Source organism: Bacillus rossius, chromosome 1 (genome assembly GCF_032445375.1).
Source record: "Bacillus rossius redtenbacheri isolate Brsri chromosome 1, Brsri_v3, whole genome shotgun sequence".
Lineage (NCBI taxonomy): Eukaryota > Metazoa > Arthropoda > Insecta > Phasmatodea > Bacillidae > Bacillus > Bacillus rossius.
This window is the reverse complement of record NC_086330.1, coordinates 154,565,358-154,585,385: the sequence shown is the minus strand read 5'-3', so window position 1 is coordinate 154,585,385 and position 20,028 is coordinate 154,565,358. Positions and strand designations below refer to the sequence as shown.

The 20,028-nt window shown below is 43.4% G+C and overlaps 1 protein-coding gene across 6 annotated transcripts in view; it reads right to left on the bottom strand.

Moving 5' to 3' along the window:
• LOC134546314 (uncharacterized protein F21D5.5) overlaps nt 1–20,028 on the bottom strand; it is a 72,499-nt gene that overhangs the window by 36,824 nt on the left and 15,647 nt on the right. For 3 of the 6 annotated variants that reach the window (XM_063389051.1, XM_063389050.1, XM_063389049.1), the window contains exons 4-5: nt 13,409–13,690; nt 11,566–11,829 (exon numbers count right to left, since the gene is read on the bottom strand). In XM_063389051.1, coding sequence (XP_063245121.1) covers nt 11,566–11,829; nt 13,409–13,690 — 546 coding nt within the window. Of the gene's footprint in view, nt 1–11,565; nt 11,854–13,408; nt 13,691–20,028 lie in introns of all 6 variants that reach the window. The other 3 variants (XM_063389048.1, XM_063389047.1, XM_063389046.1) reach the window with 1 other exon arrangement.

The window sequence follows — 20,028 nt, the reverse complement described above, 5'->3', positions numbered from 1 at the left end:
ATCTCAAGCAATTCTACAGTTGACTTACAGTGCTCAACTACAAATCTTGCTTCACATTGCAAAACAGCAACTTTGTCCATAGACATCTGCATGTAATATTCTGTTGAACTGCCACTAGTTTCTGCATCTTCTGTCTTGAAGTATTCTAAAAGATGGGGTAAGTATGTGTCAATGTACTCCACAGCACGGAACCACGAATTCCAGCGTGTTAAAACAGGAGATGGGAACAATTTGGGGTGAATGGACGACACCGTCAGAAACTGCAAATAGTGGTGTTTCCTTTTCCTTGAATTCAAGAAAAACATTTTGGTTTTCATTACACACTCATTCAGTTCGGAAAGCTGTGCCACCTAAATATTGCCAACCAGGCAGAGCTTGTGTGCCCAGCACTGGATATGTAGCAGTTTGTCACTTACCAAAACGCACATAAGGTCAGCACATTTAGTCATGTACTTCGCCGAGTCGCAAGTGAAAGAAATTACGTTATCATATTTCACATCAAATTTCACCAATATATCAACAATTGCTCGTGAGCATTCTGTCCAATTTGCATTCATCAAAACTTTTGTCCCAGCTACAAGCAATTTTTGTTCACTGCTTGCAGACAGAATCTTAAATAGTACGACGAACACACACTGTCCTTTCTTGTTGGTTGTTTCGTCACACAATACAACAATGTCTTGCCCTTTCACCAGTTCTTTTATTTTCTCCTCCTCTTCAACTTTCAAACTTTCAAGGTAAGTGCTTCGTAAGGTAGGTGAATGTGGAAGATCACCGGACCGTAAAAATAAACAATATTTATTTTCTCAATTTGTATTGATTTCACACATTCTGAACTAAACTTTTGAAAAATAATCCTGTTTCCATGTGTTTTGATACTAGCACTACATACTTCTCTTGTGAAATTTAAAGGCCCCGTATTTACCTTGCACATTAATAAATTATGGAAATACCATAGATGAAATATAGAAAAAAGATAAGTAGTTTTTATTATTAGCAAGTGTGAAATAATGACCAGTTGGTGTTAAGACTTAAGTGATTTGAGAATATTTTGCATGTGTCAGAATAACAAGTAACAGTAAAGTTTAAATTACCTAAAAATGGGTTGTTAGCAAACTCAAAAAGACTAAAAATACAAAATACATTAAAAGTGTTTTATTGTGGTAACGAGGCACTTCTACTTAACTTACCTGGAATGTATTCATTCATCCAAGATCGCAGTCCTGGATGGTCCAGTTTTTCAAGCGGGATGTTTGCTTGCACGAAAGCCCGCACTGTGTCTTTCGCCAATTTAGTTTTTTCTGCCTTTTGTTTTTTGTTCATAGACACATTTTCAACAATTGTTATCTGTCTTTTCACTCCGTTGCCACCATTATCTTTGTTGACTTTGTGCGAAGACCTTTGTTTACAATGTTTTTCGCAGCTATCCTTCCTTTTCCAGTCAACTGTTACATTGCAGTACTTGCACATCATAACTTTTTTATGTTTGTCAAACACATAGAACCCTTCCCCCGTGCCCTTTCAAATACACTTAAAACCTTTGGCATGTTTATACACAATTTTTACTGAGAACGAAGCGTTTGTTTGGGAGTTAAAGTCAAGTTAATTTAAGTTTAGGTTATGTTACGATGCATTAAATTTTTTCAATGATATTTTGCGGTAACACAACCAGTTGGCAAACAAGTTTAATTTATTACATCCCGTGAACAGGGACCACAAAGAACAAATTTAACAACAACTCGCGGGCTGTTCTGTTTGGTATACACGCCCGTTCTGTTCCAACCAATACCATTCCTCCGTGATTTTTGTAGTTCTTTTGTCTGGAAAGCTGTTCCCATTTGTGTACAGTCCCCTACGTCGGGTATCGTATCGATGTACTTAAGTTATTTCGTGCATTGCTAATAATTTTAACGTACCTATTTTCAAATTAAATTAGATAGGCATTTCGCAATTTCGTTACAAAATAGCCAATTTCGCGCCTTGACGGTATATTTCGCGGTGGTAATAAGATTTCGCGAAAACGAAATGTGTATAGGTGTGCTGTGGATAGGTTAAGTTCACTTATTGATACAGTACAGATAATTGGAAGGGGTTTTACAAAAATTTCGCGATTTCGCATTCACCATTTTTCACTGCCCCTATACATACCTAAACAGTAATATAACCAAATATCTTAAAATATATGACATATACTTGACAAAGAGAGGAGTTATTGCATCACATTACAAAATTCATATACAGTGACATCATGTATTTAAGCCAATAAGCATCAAACCTTTTATATGTCTTGTCATAAATCTCTACAATAGTGTTTACACACAAAGATACACATATTATTTCGCCACCAGCATCATTAAAATTATTAACATATTTGACTAGTGCATAGCCTACTTTAGTGTCCAGAAGATCTAGCCATTGTCTGTTTTGTGAAATGTAAAATTGAAATTACAAAAGGATTCAATAAAAAATATTATCAAAAAATAATCTACTATTTTGGAAGATTTTGGCTTAATACTGCAAAGTATCTTCAGCTACCTTGAACCACTAAATGAAATGGTCAACTACAAAAAAAAAATCACATCACAATTTTATAAAATTTTAAGTTCAGTGCATTCATTAAATAAGGTTATCAATCACATGTTTTCAATATTATGAAGAGAAAAATGCAGAATTTTAAATACTGGTAGCATTCAAATCATTTGTGTTGTACATTTAAAATGTTAAGTTGAATTACTATAAATATAATTGCATCATGAACAAACATACTATTTCTATTATGTTTTTTGATAAAACATTTGGTAACATTCCCAACTACACAGCTAAATTTATATAAAAAGATAAAATAAACAATTCTTATTTTATTTTATACCCTTGACTTAATGTGTAATGTTACTGACAATAGTGAAATAATTCAAAACCTTGTGAACATTAACAAATTATGATGAGGAAATAAAAATATCACTGGTTAATGCTTAAATGAACATTTTCAGGAGCCCTGCTTAAGATCTACCTTCAGTAAGTACCTTTTGGCCACACTCATTAATAGGGATGGGACGATTCCAATATATCAATTCTCGATACCCAATTCTCGATTCCCTATTGATTCTTGCTCCACTTCTGCATACCTTAAGTTCAATGAAGAAATTAGATCATTTTTCATACCCAGAATTCCTGAGCCATTGGGTGCTGGCTTTTGTAGCTCTCTACGTGTGCTGTTAACAATCGATATTACCTCTGATGCAGTCACAGTTGCAGAACTAACAGCAAGTGTAGCATGGTTGAAAATGCTCAGTAGGTCAGACACATGGGCAAGTAAATTCCATTCTGCAGTCATCAATAAACGCAGTATGTTTCCCAAGATGTTTTATCATGTTTGCTGTTGTTTTTGAAGCACCACCTCGCAAAATTTTCGTACTACAAATTTGGCAAATTGCATAATTGTTGTTGTTTGGATCAATAAAAAAATTCTCCCAGACTTCACTTGACATGATCGTAATTAATAAAAAAGTAGTAAACACTCGGAAGTATACAATGTTTTTAAAGCATTTTAAACAGCACAGTACAAATTCTTCCAGATATACAACAATTTCGAAGTGAAGTTGCATGCAATCAATATAACTTACTTAGTAGGTACGTGTTTACGTTTTGCCGATGCTGCTTTCCTTACGGTAGTTGATTCTGCGGCCACGTGCTAGCTATCTATGACTGATTCAGTAAAACTGAACGCACCAACGACTATTTGTGATAGAATGAAATAGCTCTTTTTTTTTTGTAGCAAACTGTTATATCGTGCCATACAGCACGGCAGCAAGCTGTAGCAGTGTATTTACTCAATGGAGATATACTCTATGGCTACTACATCTTTGGAATCTCGTGATGTCATGTTGCTATGTATATAATATTTAAAGCCGGCAGTAATAAGTGTAACTATTAACAGTCGGGGCAATCATAAGTATATAATCATTTAAAATGTTTTTAAGGGTATGGTACATTTTTACGTTACGTTACGCAGTTTTATTATGTTATTGGTACGAGTCCTCTGCGTTCATATTTTCGTTGCGGCGAGGATACAATAAAATTTTTATATTCCTTTTTATTACCAATAATTACCGTGGAATATAAAATGGTTACTGTATGTAAATCAAAACAATATGTAGTTAAAATTACGGGTATATATTTGTCAGTAAACATACGTGTACAGCTGATTTATGAACAGTGATGGGCAAAAATCTTCACTAAACTTCCGAATGTCTAAAATTTGCACGGAAAATTATTTTAGATCGCATATTATGCTGGTTTTGGCATTTTTATTCCAGTACCACATATTTTTTGTATGTTTAGATAAATTGTGACGCAAAGATTAGGTTAGGTAATCGAAAATGAAAATAATCGACGTTTTTTCCCGATTCTCAATTAATTTCACAGAATCAATTGGTATCAGGGAATCAATTTTCCCATCCCTACAAATTACGAAACATTACTTAATTATCACTGTTATGACTCAAGGACCTAATGTAATGATCTTTGACCGGCACCACACAAAGTAAAACTCTTACTTTGTGGAAATATGGAAGAGTTGCCACTGTGCCAAATTTCATTCTATTGAACATAGATGAAAATAAATCTTAGTAACAACCAATTTTCCACAGCACGTTAAGCTGAATCACTTTTCCTTGATCTACTTCTACCATAAATGGGTGTACCTATATCAGATTGTAAATACAATCCTTCACTAAAGCAGTTTATGTGAATTTTTTCTTCCAACAAATGGTCAAAAGTATTCAGATAAGCCTTGCAGTAGTCCTCTCACCGCACCGAGCCCTCTTGACAGAGAGCCAGCAGAGGTGGAGAAGGTCGAACTGCTAGTCTGGCCCCACGTTGGGCGCCAGAATGATGTGCTGTCGTCTCCTCACCGATGTCTCTCTTGGGTGAGAGCCAGGTATCGGGTGGAGAAGGTCCAAGCTGCTGGTCTTGCGGCAGGATGCACAGTTGGTTGGTGAAGGCGAATCTTATGCTTGGGTAGTCTTCTTGGTGGGGCCGCGCATGGGTTTCGGATGAGTCCGTCTCCGGGCTGGGATGGTGTTGAGGATGGCTGTTGGAAGATCCCCGGATGACCTGGACTGCTTCATTCCGGGATGTTGTGGAGAGCCGGCGAGGGGTGACAGGGGAGCCGGGAAGCGCCGATAGAGTCGCAGGATGCTTCTTATGCGCCTCTGGCTGGACTCCTGGTCTCTCGAAGGAGTTTCGAGGGGGCTGGTGGTCGGTTTAGGAGCATGGGTCCTCGGAGGGCTGGGTATGGGTGAGAGTGGAGGCGGAATGGAGTGATAGGGGCGTAGGAGTTGATGGAGCTGACCCTGGTTGAGCTCTTCCCCTTCTTGCCTCTTGATGGTGGTTGGCCGGATACTGGGAAGGGCGGTCTCCAACAGCTCGCAGAATCCCCTCGGCAGAGGGAAACCGTGGCGCAGGTCTGGGCGGTTCTCCTGGTGTCCAATGAGCTCCTCCAGGGTTGGTGGCGGCCCGGGAATCCGCACCAGGGGTGGGAATAACCCCGACGGAGGCTTCACTGAGGCGACCTGAAGCTTCCTCTGCTGGGCGGCCTGCTGGCGTAGCTGAATAGCTAGTGGGGTGAGGGATGGAGCTAGGCTATACATTGAAGAATACTGTCGGTATTTTCGCGAAACTTTTATTGTCCTGAATGTCCAAACATACACTGAGTGGAAACACGGTACACCCTATCGTCCAGAAAGGGGAGGGGGAAGGGAGACAAATTCCCTAGGCCGAGATAGGTCCTCGGCTGGCCTAACCGCGAAGGAGGGGTGCGAGCAGCAGAAAACGGATAGCCAGTAGTTCTGCTGCTCCCCCTATGATCGTCCTATGACCAGTGGGCGGAATCCAGCCACACTGGCCGTCGGGCCGATCAACTCACTCTCAGGTGGATGACCTCGCCTTTATATAGGGAGAAATGCGCGGGAACGAAGAAAAAGAAGGGAGGGGCGAACTGACTCCTCTTTGGAAGGGATGAGATGTGCGCGCATGAATCTCGCTGAAATTTCCCTGCCCTGGTGGTGGAAGTATAAACTAGATATTAATAATTAAAAAGAAAAGATAAATGTGGCATAAATAATTATATGTACCTACATTAATATTCAATCCTATGTATTAAAAAGTATTTAAACTTGCTTTCACAACTTAATTAGTTAAATTTATACTATTATAAAATATAAATACAGTTGGTAGATCGCCGTTCACAAGATGGCGTCACAATGTACATGTTTAGCTGTGGCAAGAGAAAAATATACATTGTTTACATAACTCGTCCATATTTACTATTATATTCTGAAGTGCATTAATATGTGTGGTTATAGCGACGTGAAAAATAAAGGGTGAAGATGGTTCGTTGCTTTAATGAATTATTCTATTGTTCGTCGCTTTGTTTATAACCTACGACGTCGCACAGATTCGTTGCCGCATATTACGTGAGTAGGCCTACTGCCGAAATACAATTTTCCCTGAATTGCTTCTGAACTTATAAAAACTTGTTTTGGGTTTAATTATCACGTAAAGTAACGTGATATTTAATATAGGAAGGGCGGGCACGCGTCAATTTCCCCCCTAGTGGCGAGCGTTACTTTACGGGAGAAGACGCTAGGACGTCTTGGAGGAACACTTTACACATAGATAACTGTCATTCTCTGTAATGTACGAGTCTCTGGGTTATCACTTCGGATATGGCTTCTTCAGCTTTCTGGAAGTCCTGATTGGGGACAGCTGCCGGTGGTCTCCTGGGAACGCCTATTGGGACAGCTGCCGGTGGTCTCCTGGGAACGCCTATTGGGACTGCTGCCGGTGGTTGTAGGATTCGGCCATTGGTAAGGCCGTTTGTTTGGTGGCCGCCAAACTGTCTCTCGGTACCGTCCTGGTAAGTCCTTGGGGTCTCCTTTGCAGCTCCGCCATGGCATCTGGCGACGTTGTGGAGGCTGGTAGAGGCCTAGTTGGGGTTTGACTGGCCTCTGCTGTATGAGCTCCGTTGGTTTTGGGTGCTGACCTGTGTTGAATTGCTCGGAGTTCAGGGGCTGCCTTGAGGTACACGGTTGCTCTGGAGCGGTTGTTTGTCTTTTCCCTGGAAGATGTTCTGGATCCTTGCCCTTGGAGTGGTTGGTCCAGCCCTGGTTATCCTGGAACTGGGTTGGTTGAAACTCCCTTGGAGTGGTTAGGAGCGGGATTCTGTTCGGGGTCTCCTGTGCTTTCCATGGGTTCGTGGTTGGCATTGCACCTTCTGGCTGGAAAGCCATGGGAGGATAAGTTCCCTTGGTTACAGAGGGCAAGATGATGGGTTGATTACTTGCTTTTCCCGTGGTGACTTGCCGGTTTCTATTGTCAGCTACTGAGCTCGGACAACCTTCATCTTCCTGATTTTCCATTGCTGGGGTGAGGATGCCTCTTCTTCTTACTTGTGTGGGAGGAGGACTGGGAGCTTCTCTCGGTATAGTAGTTGATGGTGCTGGCTTGAGCTGGTCACGAGATATTTTCCGTATTTTCCCATGTGGGTCCTCTATCCAGTAGACATTCCCTTGTCGCTGGAGGACTTGGTAGGGTCCTTCCCACTTTGGTGCGAATCCGGTGCAGAAGTGGTTAGGTTTATTGCTGAGTGGATGGGTCTTGGCTAGTACCATTTGTCCTTCAGCAATCTGGTGGTTGGGCGGATTCTTCGGTGTAGGATACTTGCGGGCTAGGTACCCTAGTTGAGCCTTTCGGGCGGCATCTACTCTGGTGGCAGCTCGTAGACGGATCTCTTCGGCTGAAGGGCGGTATGTGGGGTTGGAACTCCATTTCCAATCTCCGGGTCTCTGGATCTGTCGTCCCAAGTTCAATTCGCTGGGGCTGGTTCCGATTGCTTCATTGTGTCTACGCCGCAGTGTGAAGAGGATTTCTCCCAGGTAGCGATCCCAGTGGCGATGATTGCCCGTGGTACGCAACCTGAGCCCTTTCTTCAGTTCCTGATTACGGCGCTCAGTAGGGTTTGCCTGGGGATGGTAAACTGGAGTGGCCCAGGTTTCTAGTTCCCTTTTGGCGCAAGTGTCGGCCCATAATTTGTTAGTGAATTGCACCCCATTGTCTGTAAGTATGCTTTTGGGGTATCCCCATCCAGGGAACACTTTATCTTGGAGTAGAAAATAAATCAACTTTAGCGAGGGGAAAGGCTTCGACCCATCGTGAGAAAAGGTCTGTGACGACGAGTAGGAAGCACTTACCTGTCGTGCTTCTGGGGTAAGGTCCCATCAGGTCTGGAACTAATTGGTTCCATGCTGCAGCAGTATTGTCTCTGCTGGCATGCGAGGCATCGATATTCTAGTACGGCGTAATCTCGGGGCTCGTCTGGCCATCCCAGACAAGAGTGATGGAACAGGAGTCCACAGTGAGCACAGCTGATCTGGTGGATTCCGGTGCCAGGGCAGTCTTCTACAGCGCAGAGTCGATGAGCTGCGTCTGCCGTCGTTGGGTATGTACAGGTAGGTGAGTTGTTGGGCGCCATGAGGGGAGGCTGTTCCCCTCCACTGTCTGGGTCTGCTTCTCGAGGATCCATGGTGGTAGGAAGGTCAGGAGCACTTGACTGCTTGCTGCTGTTCCCGGTGTGGGCCATGGTGTGCCTGCTGTTGGTTAAGTCTTCTATGAGCTGTAAGTGGTGGCAAGGGTCCATTCCAGTGGTTGCTGGCTAGTCCATCTGGTAGAGCTTGCAATGGGTCTTCACGGGTATTGTAGAACAATCAACGGGCCCCGCGTTGGTGCGCCAACTTGCAGTGCTGTTGTTGATCCTCTCCTCTCCTCTCTTACCGAGCCCTCTTGACAGAGAGCCAGCAGGGGTGGAGGAGGTCGAACTGCTGGTCTGGCCCCACGTTGGGCGCCAGAATGATGTGCTGTCGTCTCCTCACCGATGTCTCTCTTGGGTGAGAGCCAGGTATCGGGTGGAGAAGGTCCAAGCTGCTGGTCTTGCGGCAGGATGCACAGTTGGTTGGTGAAGGCGAATCTTATGCTTGGGTAGTCTTGGTGGGGCCGCGCATGGGTTTCGGATGAGTCCGTCTCCGGGCTGGGATGGTGTTGAGGATGGCTGTTGGAAGATCCCCGGATGACCTGGACTGCTTCATACCGGGATGTTGTGGAGAGCCGGCGAGGGGTGACAGGGGAGCCGGGAAGCGCCGATAGAGTCGCAGGATGCTTCTTATGCGCCTCTGGCTGGACTCCTGGTCTCTCGAAGGAGTATCGAGGGGGCTGGTGGTCGGTTTAGGAGCATGGGTCCTCGGAGGGCTGGGTATGGGTGAGAGTGGAGGCGGAATGGAGTGATAGGGGCGTAGGAGTTGATGGAGCTGACCCTGGTTGAGCTCTTCCCCTTCTTGCCTCTTGATGGTGGTTGGCCGGATACTGGGAAGGGCGGTCTCCAACAGCTCGCAGAATCCCCTCGGCAGAGGGAAACCGTGGCGCAGGTCTGGGCGGTTCTCCTGGTGTCCAATGAGCTCCTCCAGGGTTGGTGGCGGCCCGGGAATCCGCACCAGGGGTGGGAATAACCCCGACGGAGGCTTCACTGAGGCGACCTGAAGCTTCCTCTGCTGGGCGGCCTGCTGGCGTAGCTGAATAGCTAGTGGGGTGAGGGATGGAGCTAGGCTATACATTGAAGAATACTGTCGGTATTTTCGCGAAACTTTTATTGTCCTGAATGTCCAAACACACACTGAGTGGAAACACGGTACACCCTATCGTCCAGAAAGGGGAGGGGGAAGGGAGACAAATTCCCTAGGCCGAGATAGGTCCTCGGCTGGCCTAACCGCGAAGGAGGGGTGCGAGCAGCAGAAAACGGATAGCCAGTAGTTCTGCTGCTCCCCCTATGATCGTCCTATGACCAGTGGGCGGAATACAGCCACACTGGCCGTCGGGCCGATCAACTCACTCTCAGGTGGATGACCTCGCCTTTATATAGGGAGAAATGCGCGGGAACGAAGAAAAAGAAGGGAGGGGCGAACTGACTCCTCTTTGGAAGGGATGAGATGCGCGCGCATGAATCTCGCTGAAATTTCCCTGCCCTGGTGGTGGAAGTATAAACTAGATATTAATAATTAAAAAGAAAAGATAAATGTGGCATAAATAATTATATGTACCTACATTAATATTCAATCCTATGTATTAAAAAGTATTTAAACTTGCTTTCACAACTTAATTAGTTAAATTTATACTATTATAAAATATAAATACAGTTGGTAGATCGCCGTTCACAAGATGGCGTCACAATGTACATGTTTAGCTGTGGCAAGAGAAAAATATACATTGTTTACATAACTCGTCCATATTTACTATTATATTCTGAAGTGCATTAATATGTGTGGTTATAGCGACGTGAAAAATAAAGGGCGAAGATGGTTCGTTGCTTTAATGAATTATTCTATTGTTCATCGCTTTGTTTATAACCTACGACGTCGCACAGATTCGTTGCCGCATATTACGTGAGTAGGCCTACTGCCGAAATACAATTTTCCCTGAATTGCTTCTGAACTTATAAAAACTTGTTTTGGGTTTAATTATCACGTAAAGTAACGTGATATTTAATATAGGAAGGGCGGGCACGCGTCAGCCTAAATGGACTGTAGGTCAGTGTCGGCCGTGCAGCCTGGGACACGCGTCCTCCAAGCTAATCCAAGTGCAGCACCTGCCATGGTTCTGCCTCCTCCTGCCTCCTTCCCGGCCTGGTGTTCTACAATGGGGCAGTCAATAACTCATGTGTCCATAATCTTATCAAGGCAGCACCAGTGGTGCATCCACAAGCTCCCTGTTTATTTCTCAAAAACTTAATATAATACAATGTGGGCGGTTGTTATCCCCGAAGGAGGACCCGGAGGGGGGGAGAGGGCACTTTTAGCCCCTCAGCACTTGGATCCACAGCCACCAATATCACAATGGCTAAAGACAGCAATGCACACAGTACACAAGCATCAATGTTTACCCTGTTCACAGAGTGAATTCCGACGGACTCTGTTTTGAATCCTGGGACGTACATCCAGATTTTGGTTCTTCCATGGAAGTCACTCCAGGCAAATTATGTAATTGTTTTTAATTCAGGGTGTCTATAAGTAACTGGTGAACCAATTTCACTGCTTTTTCAGGACTGTGATAAAATTTTCCAACAATATTTTTTTTTATAAAATGGTGGTTTTTAAATAAATATATATACATGACCAAAATTAAACATGAGCAAGTGTAATGACACAATTTTCTTCAATTCGCAGGAATGTATAAATTTTTAAAATTAAAAAGCTAAAACTTTTTCACAGACAATTTCCACATGATTTGATTTAAGTGGACTATCGCCAACTATTTGTTTTTAAAGAGTGACTCGACAGCGCAAGTCAGAACAAGGCTGCTGGAAATTAAATTTTCCTAACTTCCAGAGCTCCGATGCTATTTATTTAGGGCCTTTCCATGAGTTTTGTGACAAGTCCTCCAGTTTACTTTCTTTTCCACGACTTTGGTTGCCTGTAGACACACTGTGATCGTAGGCCCTTGAAGCTGAGTTAGCCATACCCTGTTGTTGTGTCTGGCGAGCTCCGGGCCGGCGCCCATCAGGAAGCACCTGCAGGGCACCCCGTGCCTGCGAGCGACCTCCAGGAACCTGGCGCGGGACTCCCGGTCGGGGTTGGTGTTGTCGATGGCGACGCTCCTCCCGGAGGCGAGGGCGGAGTCGGCAGCGGAGATGCAGCGCTGCCACGAGCCCAGCGTGTCGCGGTTCACGTGGCAGTAGCCGGCTGGCACGAGGCGCGACCGCGCCAAGAAGCTCTTGCCCGAGCCCTGGCAGCCCACCAACACCACCGCCTGCCGCAAACACACGTGTCGCGCCCACACTAACTGCCTCAACTTATCACACTGAGGCACGCAGAACCACCTAACATGTCACCATCTTGACTACTATTCACTATACACTATACACCCAAAAATTTTAATTTTTTTTCATTTAATCCACCTCCACTTAGTTATTATGTAGTTATAACAAAATTGTATCTTGAGATGTACCAGTAATATTAAGCACACAATTCTATGTACTAAATATTACACTGAATTAAAAAAAAAAAAAAGACTAAAACTGTACATGTAAACAGCCTGAAATATTTTGGCAGCCACATTTTTGGGAGCTATTTATCCTCAGTGTTGATTAGATAGTATTAAGCAACTTCCAAAAAAAAAAAAAAAAAAACAGGACAAACTTTTCTGCCAGGTGGGGTGAGAGTGTACTAGCTAGATTAAGGCACTCTAATTAATATAATGTGTAAAATACCATATTGATAAATAAACAACTATAAAATGTAATGAGCACAGTTAGAAAATGGAATATTACTGTTGTGCTCATTGATGATAAAAGTTTAATCAGATGATGGCTTTGTAAGCTAGTGGCTGTAGGAAATTTTCTTCTTTCTACATTACCATATACGTATATACATATTCAAAAACATTGCAAGTTTATATTTTGAATTTGTATTCATGTGTCTTTAGGTAGAACAATATTAATGCATATGTTTTTTTTAAAAATCTGTTTCTTTATGAGTCTATGCTGAGATACAAGGAAATGACATCAATGTAATTCTAACAGAACAAAAAATTAAGGTGTGAAAAAAGTCCTGACAGTGATAGAAGTATCTTATTTGATTTATTGTCCCAGCAAGTGGCAAGTGTTTGTTGTTGACCTCAAACCTTATAGCATAATTTGTACAGGAATTTACACTCTATTGAATTACTCGAACCATTTACAGATCTGCAATTAGTCTAACAGAGAGCATGGGCGTCGCAAGGATATATTTTTTTGGGGGGACTGCAATTGATTATGTTGTTAAGGAATATCCATCCCCTGGAAAAAAAGCGGGGAAATTTGGGGTTTGAAGGTGCAAAAAGGTGGTTTTTAGGCATTTTTCTTTCCTAAATATTCTAATTATAGTTGGTTGCAATATATAATTAATTTTTTATAAAAAATATTCTCAGAGAACAAATTTGTAAAAACACAGTGCTCACATTACCACAATTGGACTAAATACACCATGCACAACATATGGGTTATATATATCACAGAAATCATATTTTTTAATATAACTAAAAAACTCAATATATCATTGGAGGGGACGAAATTGAAGACTTTTATTATTCGGGGGACGGTTGCGACGCCCATGACAGAGAGCAAGAAAAAATTTACAAAAATAGAAGAATAACCTTTCCCATGAAAACACTAATCAACTTCCAAAATATTCCTAAGCATTTAATTAACGTTCTTACTGCTAACAGCACTCTATGACAAAGCAGTCATAAATCCAGTATGTTTCACTAAGATAAAAACCAGAAATAAACCTCTAGCAAGAGGTAACAAAACATCAGTGTCACCTACCTCCTGCTTATCCGAGACGACGGCAGCGTCCGATGGTTCGCACAGCGGTGGTGGCTTGGTGAAGAGGTCCGCGGGGTCGAAGCTGGGCAGCTTGAACGGGGCCGGCCTGTGGCCCAGGAAGTGCTCTTCAGGCGTGAAGAACCTGAGCCCGACGTTCAGTGCAAACAGGCGGTCGGAACTGGAGAAGTCCTTCTTCTTCTTGGGGGCCCAGTTGGCTTCTCTCCCTGCGGCGTCACCGCAGTAGAACGATGCTTTCATGTCCACGGCCACACCGTCATTCTTCTACAAGAAACACACAGTAGAATCTCATTACGATCTGACCTCGCCCACCATGCCGAGTTTTTTTTAGAGATGCGACGAATTTGCAAATTTTTGGGTCGAATCAAGCTGAGCCGAGTTCATTATCAATATCTTTAAGTAAAGTCGAATGAGTCGAGTCCACACTTAATACTTTTTTTAGTCTAGAAGAGTCCTTAAAAATCGAGATGGGTTCAAGCAATTGCAGAAATTTTAGAGAACAGTATTATATTCCTGGTGTTTATGTAAATGTACCATTAGCATAATACTAAATTTCATATGTGTCTTCAACTAGTCTTTGATAAGTTATCCATTTGTGTTAATTGTACATAATTAAGATTTCTTTTAAAATTATTTTATTCCCAATGGATTCTGTGAAATTTATAGTTGTGAAGGCTTTTGATGTAAAGGAAAATTGTGTGGTATAGTAAAATAAAAATGAGAAAATATTAATAATAAATTTTAACAATGTTTTTCTTGATTTAAATTATTTTAACCTTACAATTTCCTGAGAAATTATATTTTTAAAATACCTGACATGTTTTTGAATTGTTTTCTATGTAAGCATTGCATAAAGTAGTTAACACTTTCTTTTCTTTTGTTAGTTTCAGATCTTTTCGAAGAAATATTTTGGAAATGGGACTTTAAAAGTTATATTTGTTTAGAAGTTTTGAAAACACAAAGAACTTCTTGTGAATTGCCAATATACAATAAGTCTGCAAAAATTTAAATTATAATATTTGCCTGATGTGGCAAATAGTTAATATAGAAAATTAAACACAAAAACATATAACGAAGTAATTGCAATAGAACCCTGTTATAATGTTTTTCAAGGGAGCACAAGAAAAAAACATAAGCAGGAAAACGTGTTAAGCAGGAAATCTCAATTTAGCACTTAACAATGTTCGAGCTTTGTACCAATGGACTCACCAAGCTATGTAAACAACTTTAGTGTTAAAACCGAAGATAGTATACTTGATACATGAATTTTCTGAAACAAGCCAACAATTTTTCAACTTCGTCATGTTTTGTTTGTCTTTAAAGATACACTGCCACATTTTTTGTAAAATTGTCTCACGATTCATGATGATAACATTAAGAGTGAGAACGTCTACTCCTTCGCCACCTGAAAATGTTTAATTTTGGGATTCCTATGTATGAATGAAAAAAAAATTATTTGTAAGCAATATAAAAAACTTTTAGTTATGCCCTCGCTCAATGGTTGGCAACTTAAATATCGTAGGACTATGTACGTGCATCTGAATACCCACTGGAATGGCAAAGAAGAGAAGAGTTGACTAAGGGTGCCAACTGACACGTAACTATGGACATTGTGTACCTTCAGTATAGTGCATAAAATTGTATTTTAACAAACTTCATGTATTGTATGGCAGTGATTGTAAACATAAACATACATAAAGGAAACTTTTTATCGTAAGTGTTCGAATAATTTGGTTTTAAAACATTTTTTCCCCATTTATTGAATGTTAGAAAGCAAACATTATAAGCAGGAAATTACACTAGGTATTTATGAATGTTATATGCAGGAAATAAATACATTGTCCTTATGGGGGAAATATTGGGACTTTAAAAATATGACATTATAAGCAGGAAAACATTATATGCAGGAACATTATAACAGGGTTCTACTGTGTATGGTGAACTGTTTACAATATCATAACTAAGCAAAAATAATGACGAGAAAATGCAATAAACAACCTAACGTGGCAGGGACGGGTGAAGCAGTCATAAGCTGGTATAAATTGCAGTGCTGCCAACTGCCGGGTACACCCATCATCACATTTATGCATACAACTCAAACGTTAAACAAACGCTATAAAGTTTATGCCCGATACATGATACTAGACAACAAAATAATTGACACCACTTCCATATAGTAACAAGATAATCTATCCATGAAGTAATTTAAAAATTACACAGGTTTGGAAAACACTTGATAGGTAATTAAAAAGATAAACTAAGTTTTAGGATTCATATTTACTTTAAGTACATACTTTACAAAAGATTCACCTCCTTTTCACAAGCGATAAATAAGCAATATTTATTGTACAGAACACTGATTTTGAGACATTGTCGTGAGGGGAGTTTTGGAATTGGCGTACGTGTATACCTTGGGCGCCATGGATGGGCATGTGGACCCGGCTACCGACTCTGTCCTAGGGCCGTGACGTGACCCATGTGGAGCTAGGCTCGACTTCCCCATGCTAGCACTCACCGGCCCGCTCTCATTGGCGGGCACGCTATGTTACTGCTTGTGGGGTCTTGAGGCGCCCCACACACGTCTCTGTGCTGGGAAACTCGTGGTCGGGAATTAAGTGCAACGAGTCGTGGGAATATTGAGTTTTATTGGCGCCGACATGAAAAAAGATGACGCACACAGAAAACAGCACATAGTCCAGGTTTCTTGCTGACAAGGACACCGCGTGGCCCGGCCCCGAAATTACACGTCCGCCGATTAATCCAAAACGCTCCGGGCAGCTTTAATTAATTAATTTACACAGTCTGCCGCCAGGGTAGGCCTCGAAGGTTGATTAAAAAAGGTTTAAAAAAAAAAGTTACGACTGTGGATGTTAATGGATCGGTTACGAGCAAAAGTTGAAGTCGACGAGGTGCTGAGATGCGTCCTACCTCGCATAGCAACGGAAGAGACTGCCCCGGGCCCTGGGTGTCATGGCCTCAGGAAGTGCTGAACTTACCGTTAGTAAATTGATATTAAACACAGTTAAACATAACTATTTAATCCTTTTAAAAATTACAAGTTAATTTGAATTTATGGATTACATATTACAGATATTTAAGAATTACCACATTATTTGAAGAGATGCAGTCAAAAGGTGGGTGCCGAAATGGTTCGCGCAGGGCGACCGAACACACGCACACACACACACACTTGTTGGCGGGAGATTTGAAACAGAGGGTGTCAGTGGGAGGAAAGGGGGTCAACAGTGGCGTGAGGCACATCGTGCTTAGGGAGTGCGTAGCCTTGGTCGACGTCAACGTCCTAAAGTTTATCTGTTTTAGAAATACTCCGTAGTTTTGTAACTGGCCATTTAAAACAGTAATAATTACTGAAAATCTGTATTACTTGGCAGTGCTGCAATTGGGATTGGAGCAAGTTATGGATTACGGAAGTCCTGGTTAACTGAGAATATGGGCAGAATCAATCTAGGACAATATAGTTACAGAAAAATGAACACTATATTGAACAAAAAATGTTTGAAACATATTTATATTTATAGTTTAAAACACATCTACAAAAATGCACTCGCCGTACATTACAATCACATTTTAATGAGAGAAAAAATATGCTTGTAATTCTTGCACAAATTGTGCTTTAGCCGCTCTCTGATTGTCACCAAAGGCTTAACTGTGAACTAAAATTTAGTTGCTTGAATAAATTTTTAATTAAATTTTTATTTTGTGTACAAGTGTACCATGGGTGTCAGAATCCAGCACTTTCCTGGTTTATTTTTTGCTTAACATGTTGTCAACAGCCAAGTTATTGGCGATAGTAAAGGAATCCTGGTGATAAATATTCAATATTAATAAATAATTTTTATATTCGATTCAAAACTACAAATCAAATATGTAATTTGTTTGATTATTAGTTAAAGCAAGTGGGACTCATTCGCAAAAAAACTTAAAAGAAAAAGTGTAACATTAATGATGCCAAGAAGATTAATTGTCAAATTTGGGTTTGCTTTCTGCAAATACAACATACATACTTTTTAAGCAACTAATTATGTGTTTTTGACTAAAAAATACTCTATTTGTATGTATATGATCAGTTTTATAAACAGAACAATTTTCAGAATTAAAACTTTAGTGTTTTAAGAAAATTCATTACCTCCTTTTGTTTTATTTTCTTGCATTTTACATTGCGAAATTATAATTTCACTTTTATATATATATTGACGACAGTCGTCGTACCCTCCCAGATACAGAGGCCGTACCTGGCCACCGACGCGGGCCTGAGGGGGCCTGTTTTCCCCCCCCAGTGAACCCCAGTGTGTGCGACGGCCAGGGACGCACCCGCGTGCGCCCTAGCATGCCAACGAGTGTTTTTTCTATGTGACTTTATCTTTTATTTCAGTGTGTATATATTTGTGAACGATTAAGGGATTTGAATGTGTGTAATTAACTTATTTTATTTATTATTTATTGTGCAAGTTCGCTGTGTAATTAATGTCTCGTGTATGTCTTTGTAAATAATTCAATAACTTTTTCTGAAGTGTTTCGCCATAGTATGTAATTGCAGCCTGGCGCGCCGCGGGACGGAGCTCTCTCCCACGCCGGCCGATTTTCCCCTCCCTCCCCGCCACCCGCGGGCGCCGGCCCGCGGGCGAGCGGGGAGAGTCAGTCGCGTCCTGGTCTCGAGCGGAGACAGACGTGTTCGTTGCTCCGCGAGCCGCGCACGTTGCGCTCGGGATTGAACGTTCGCTCAGTCCGCAGTCGGTCACGGCAGCTGAGCTGCCACCGCGAATCAGCTTAGCATTGTTAACTTACGAGTCATCGGGAGACGTGTCTAGCGGGCAGTTTCTACAACGCGAACGTGGTGCTACGAGTCTCTGAACTTTTCGCCGTCCACGAAACATTACGTAACGGACCGCGTATGTACAGCGCTCCGTCTTCGGGCCCTTTCTCACTGGGTCAGCCTGGCATTAATAAACTTTACGATTCGCGCCGAAACGTATTTGAGAACCGCCCCGTCATCAGGGAGTCCGTGTCGCCGTGGTAGGGCACTTGTTCCGCGACGGTTCCGCCAGGCTGCGGCAGGACTTTATAAGCGTTAATAAAAGACGGCTCGTGAAATTCGTTAATGCCGTGTTCTGCTTGCGACAACCTACCAACATTCCTCGCAATCACTTCACTCTCCCTCCAGGTCCCGCCTTTCCCGGTCCCGGCCACGTTGGCCTGGACCCACACCTCTCCGACGAGGGCAGTACGGGCATAACAGGACATTTATTTCAACGGGAAAACGGGGACCAGAAGCCGAGGGACGTCATTTGGCGCCCAACTAGTGTGGCCGTAAGCGCACGCAAGCGCACGCAAGCGCGCAGGTGCAGGACAGAACGGAAGCAGGTGCGACCGCGCGGCGTGGGAGCAGCTCGAATTCGAGACGGCGCGCCGGCGCGCAGGCGGGAGATAACGCGGCGCGGGAACATCGCGAATACGAGTCGTTTCGGCGAGAGATAACGTGTCGTGGGGGCGACAGAAATACAAGACGGCGGTGCAGCGGTATCCCGGACTGAAGATAACGCGCCGGGGAGGATCGTATTGTATTACTGGGGGAGATTGTGTTCACGATCCGCGGATCAGTAGCACAGGAGGACAGGATGGCGTGGAAACAGGCGGGACAAGAAAGATACTATCTAATCAGTTTCGAAACGGACTTGTGTGAGGAGGGAGACTCCGCGAAAATGGACGTAAAAAACGAGGTGTGCGGGTCCGGCGGCGCGGCCGAGGGCGCGAACAGCACGGACAGCACAGTTGAGGACAGTAAACGGGAACAGGGGGACAGGCACGCGGACGCAGATGGGCCGGTAGTGCGGTACATGAGCACGCAGTTTGAGTTGCCAGAGTTTGCGGGGAGAGACAACGAGGACCCGCGGGAGTTTTTGCGGGAGTGTGAACACCTCCTAAAACTGTACGAAGTGCGACGGGCGGAGTGGACGCCGCGAGTGGCGGGACAGCTCCGCGGCGAGACAAGGAACTGGTGGTCAATGGCCGGGAGTTTTGATACCGAGTGGGGACATTTTGTACGCCAAGTCAAAACTAGGTTTGATAACGATCAGGCGCGGGCAATGTGTTTGCGGACATTTTATTGCCGAAACCAGGAGGAGGACGAGAGTGCAGAGCAGTTCATTTACGAGAAGTTACGCATGTTCCGCCGATTGGGGACAAGTGGGGACGTGAGTGCGGCGTTGCCAACCATTGTCGAACAATTGCTGCCAGAGTTTCGCCCCTTCATGAGGACGGCTGCTGGTCGTGACACGGAGGAGTTCGTGGCCCTCGCCCGCGTGATCGAACGTGACATGTCGCAGTGGAGGACGGCACTCAGGGGCGCGAGAGCTCCCCGTGCTCGCTCGGGGCCGCGGGGGGTCACCGTCACAGAGGTCACGGACAGTGACTTGGCCGTGGTGAGCTACGCCGGCGGCGCGGGACCGCGCAGGACAACAGACCGCGGTGGCACCAGGGAACGCCCGGAACCAGCTGCGACAGGAGGAGGACGTCACGAGCGGACAGCTACGAGAGAGAGGGACGAACGTCCGCCGCGATGCCGTTTTTGCCCGGACGCGTAC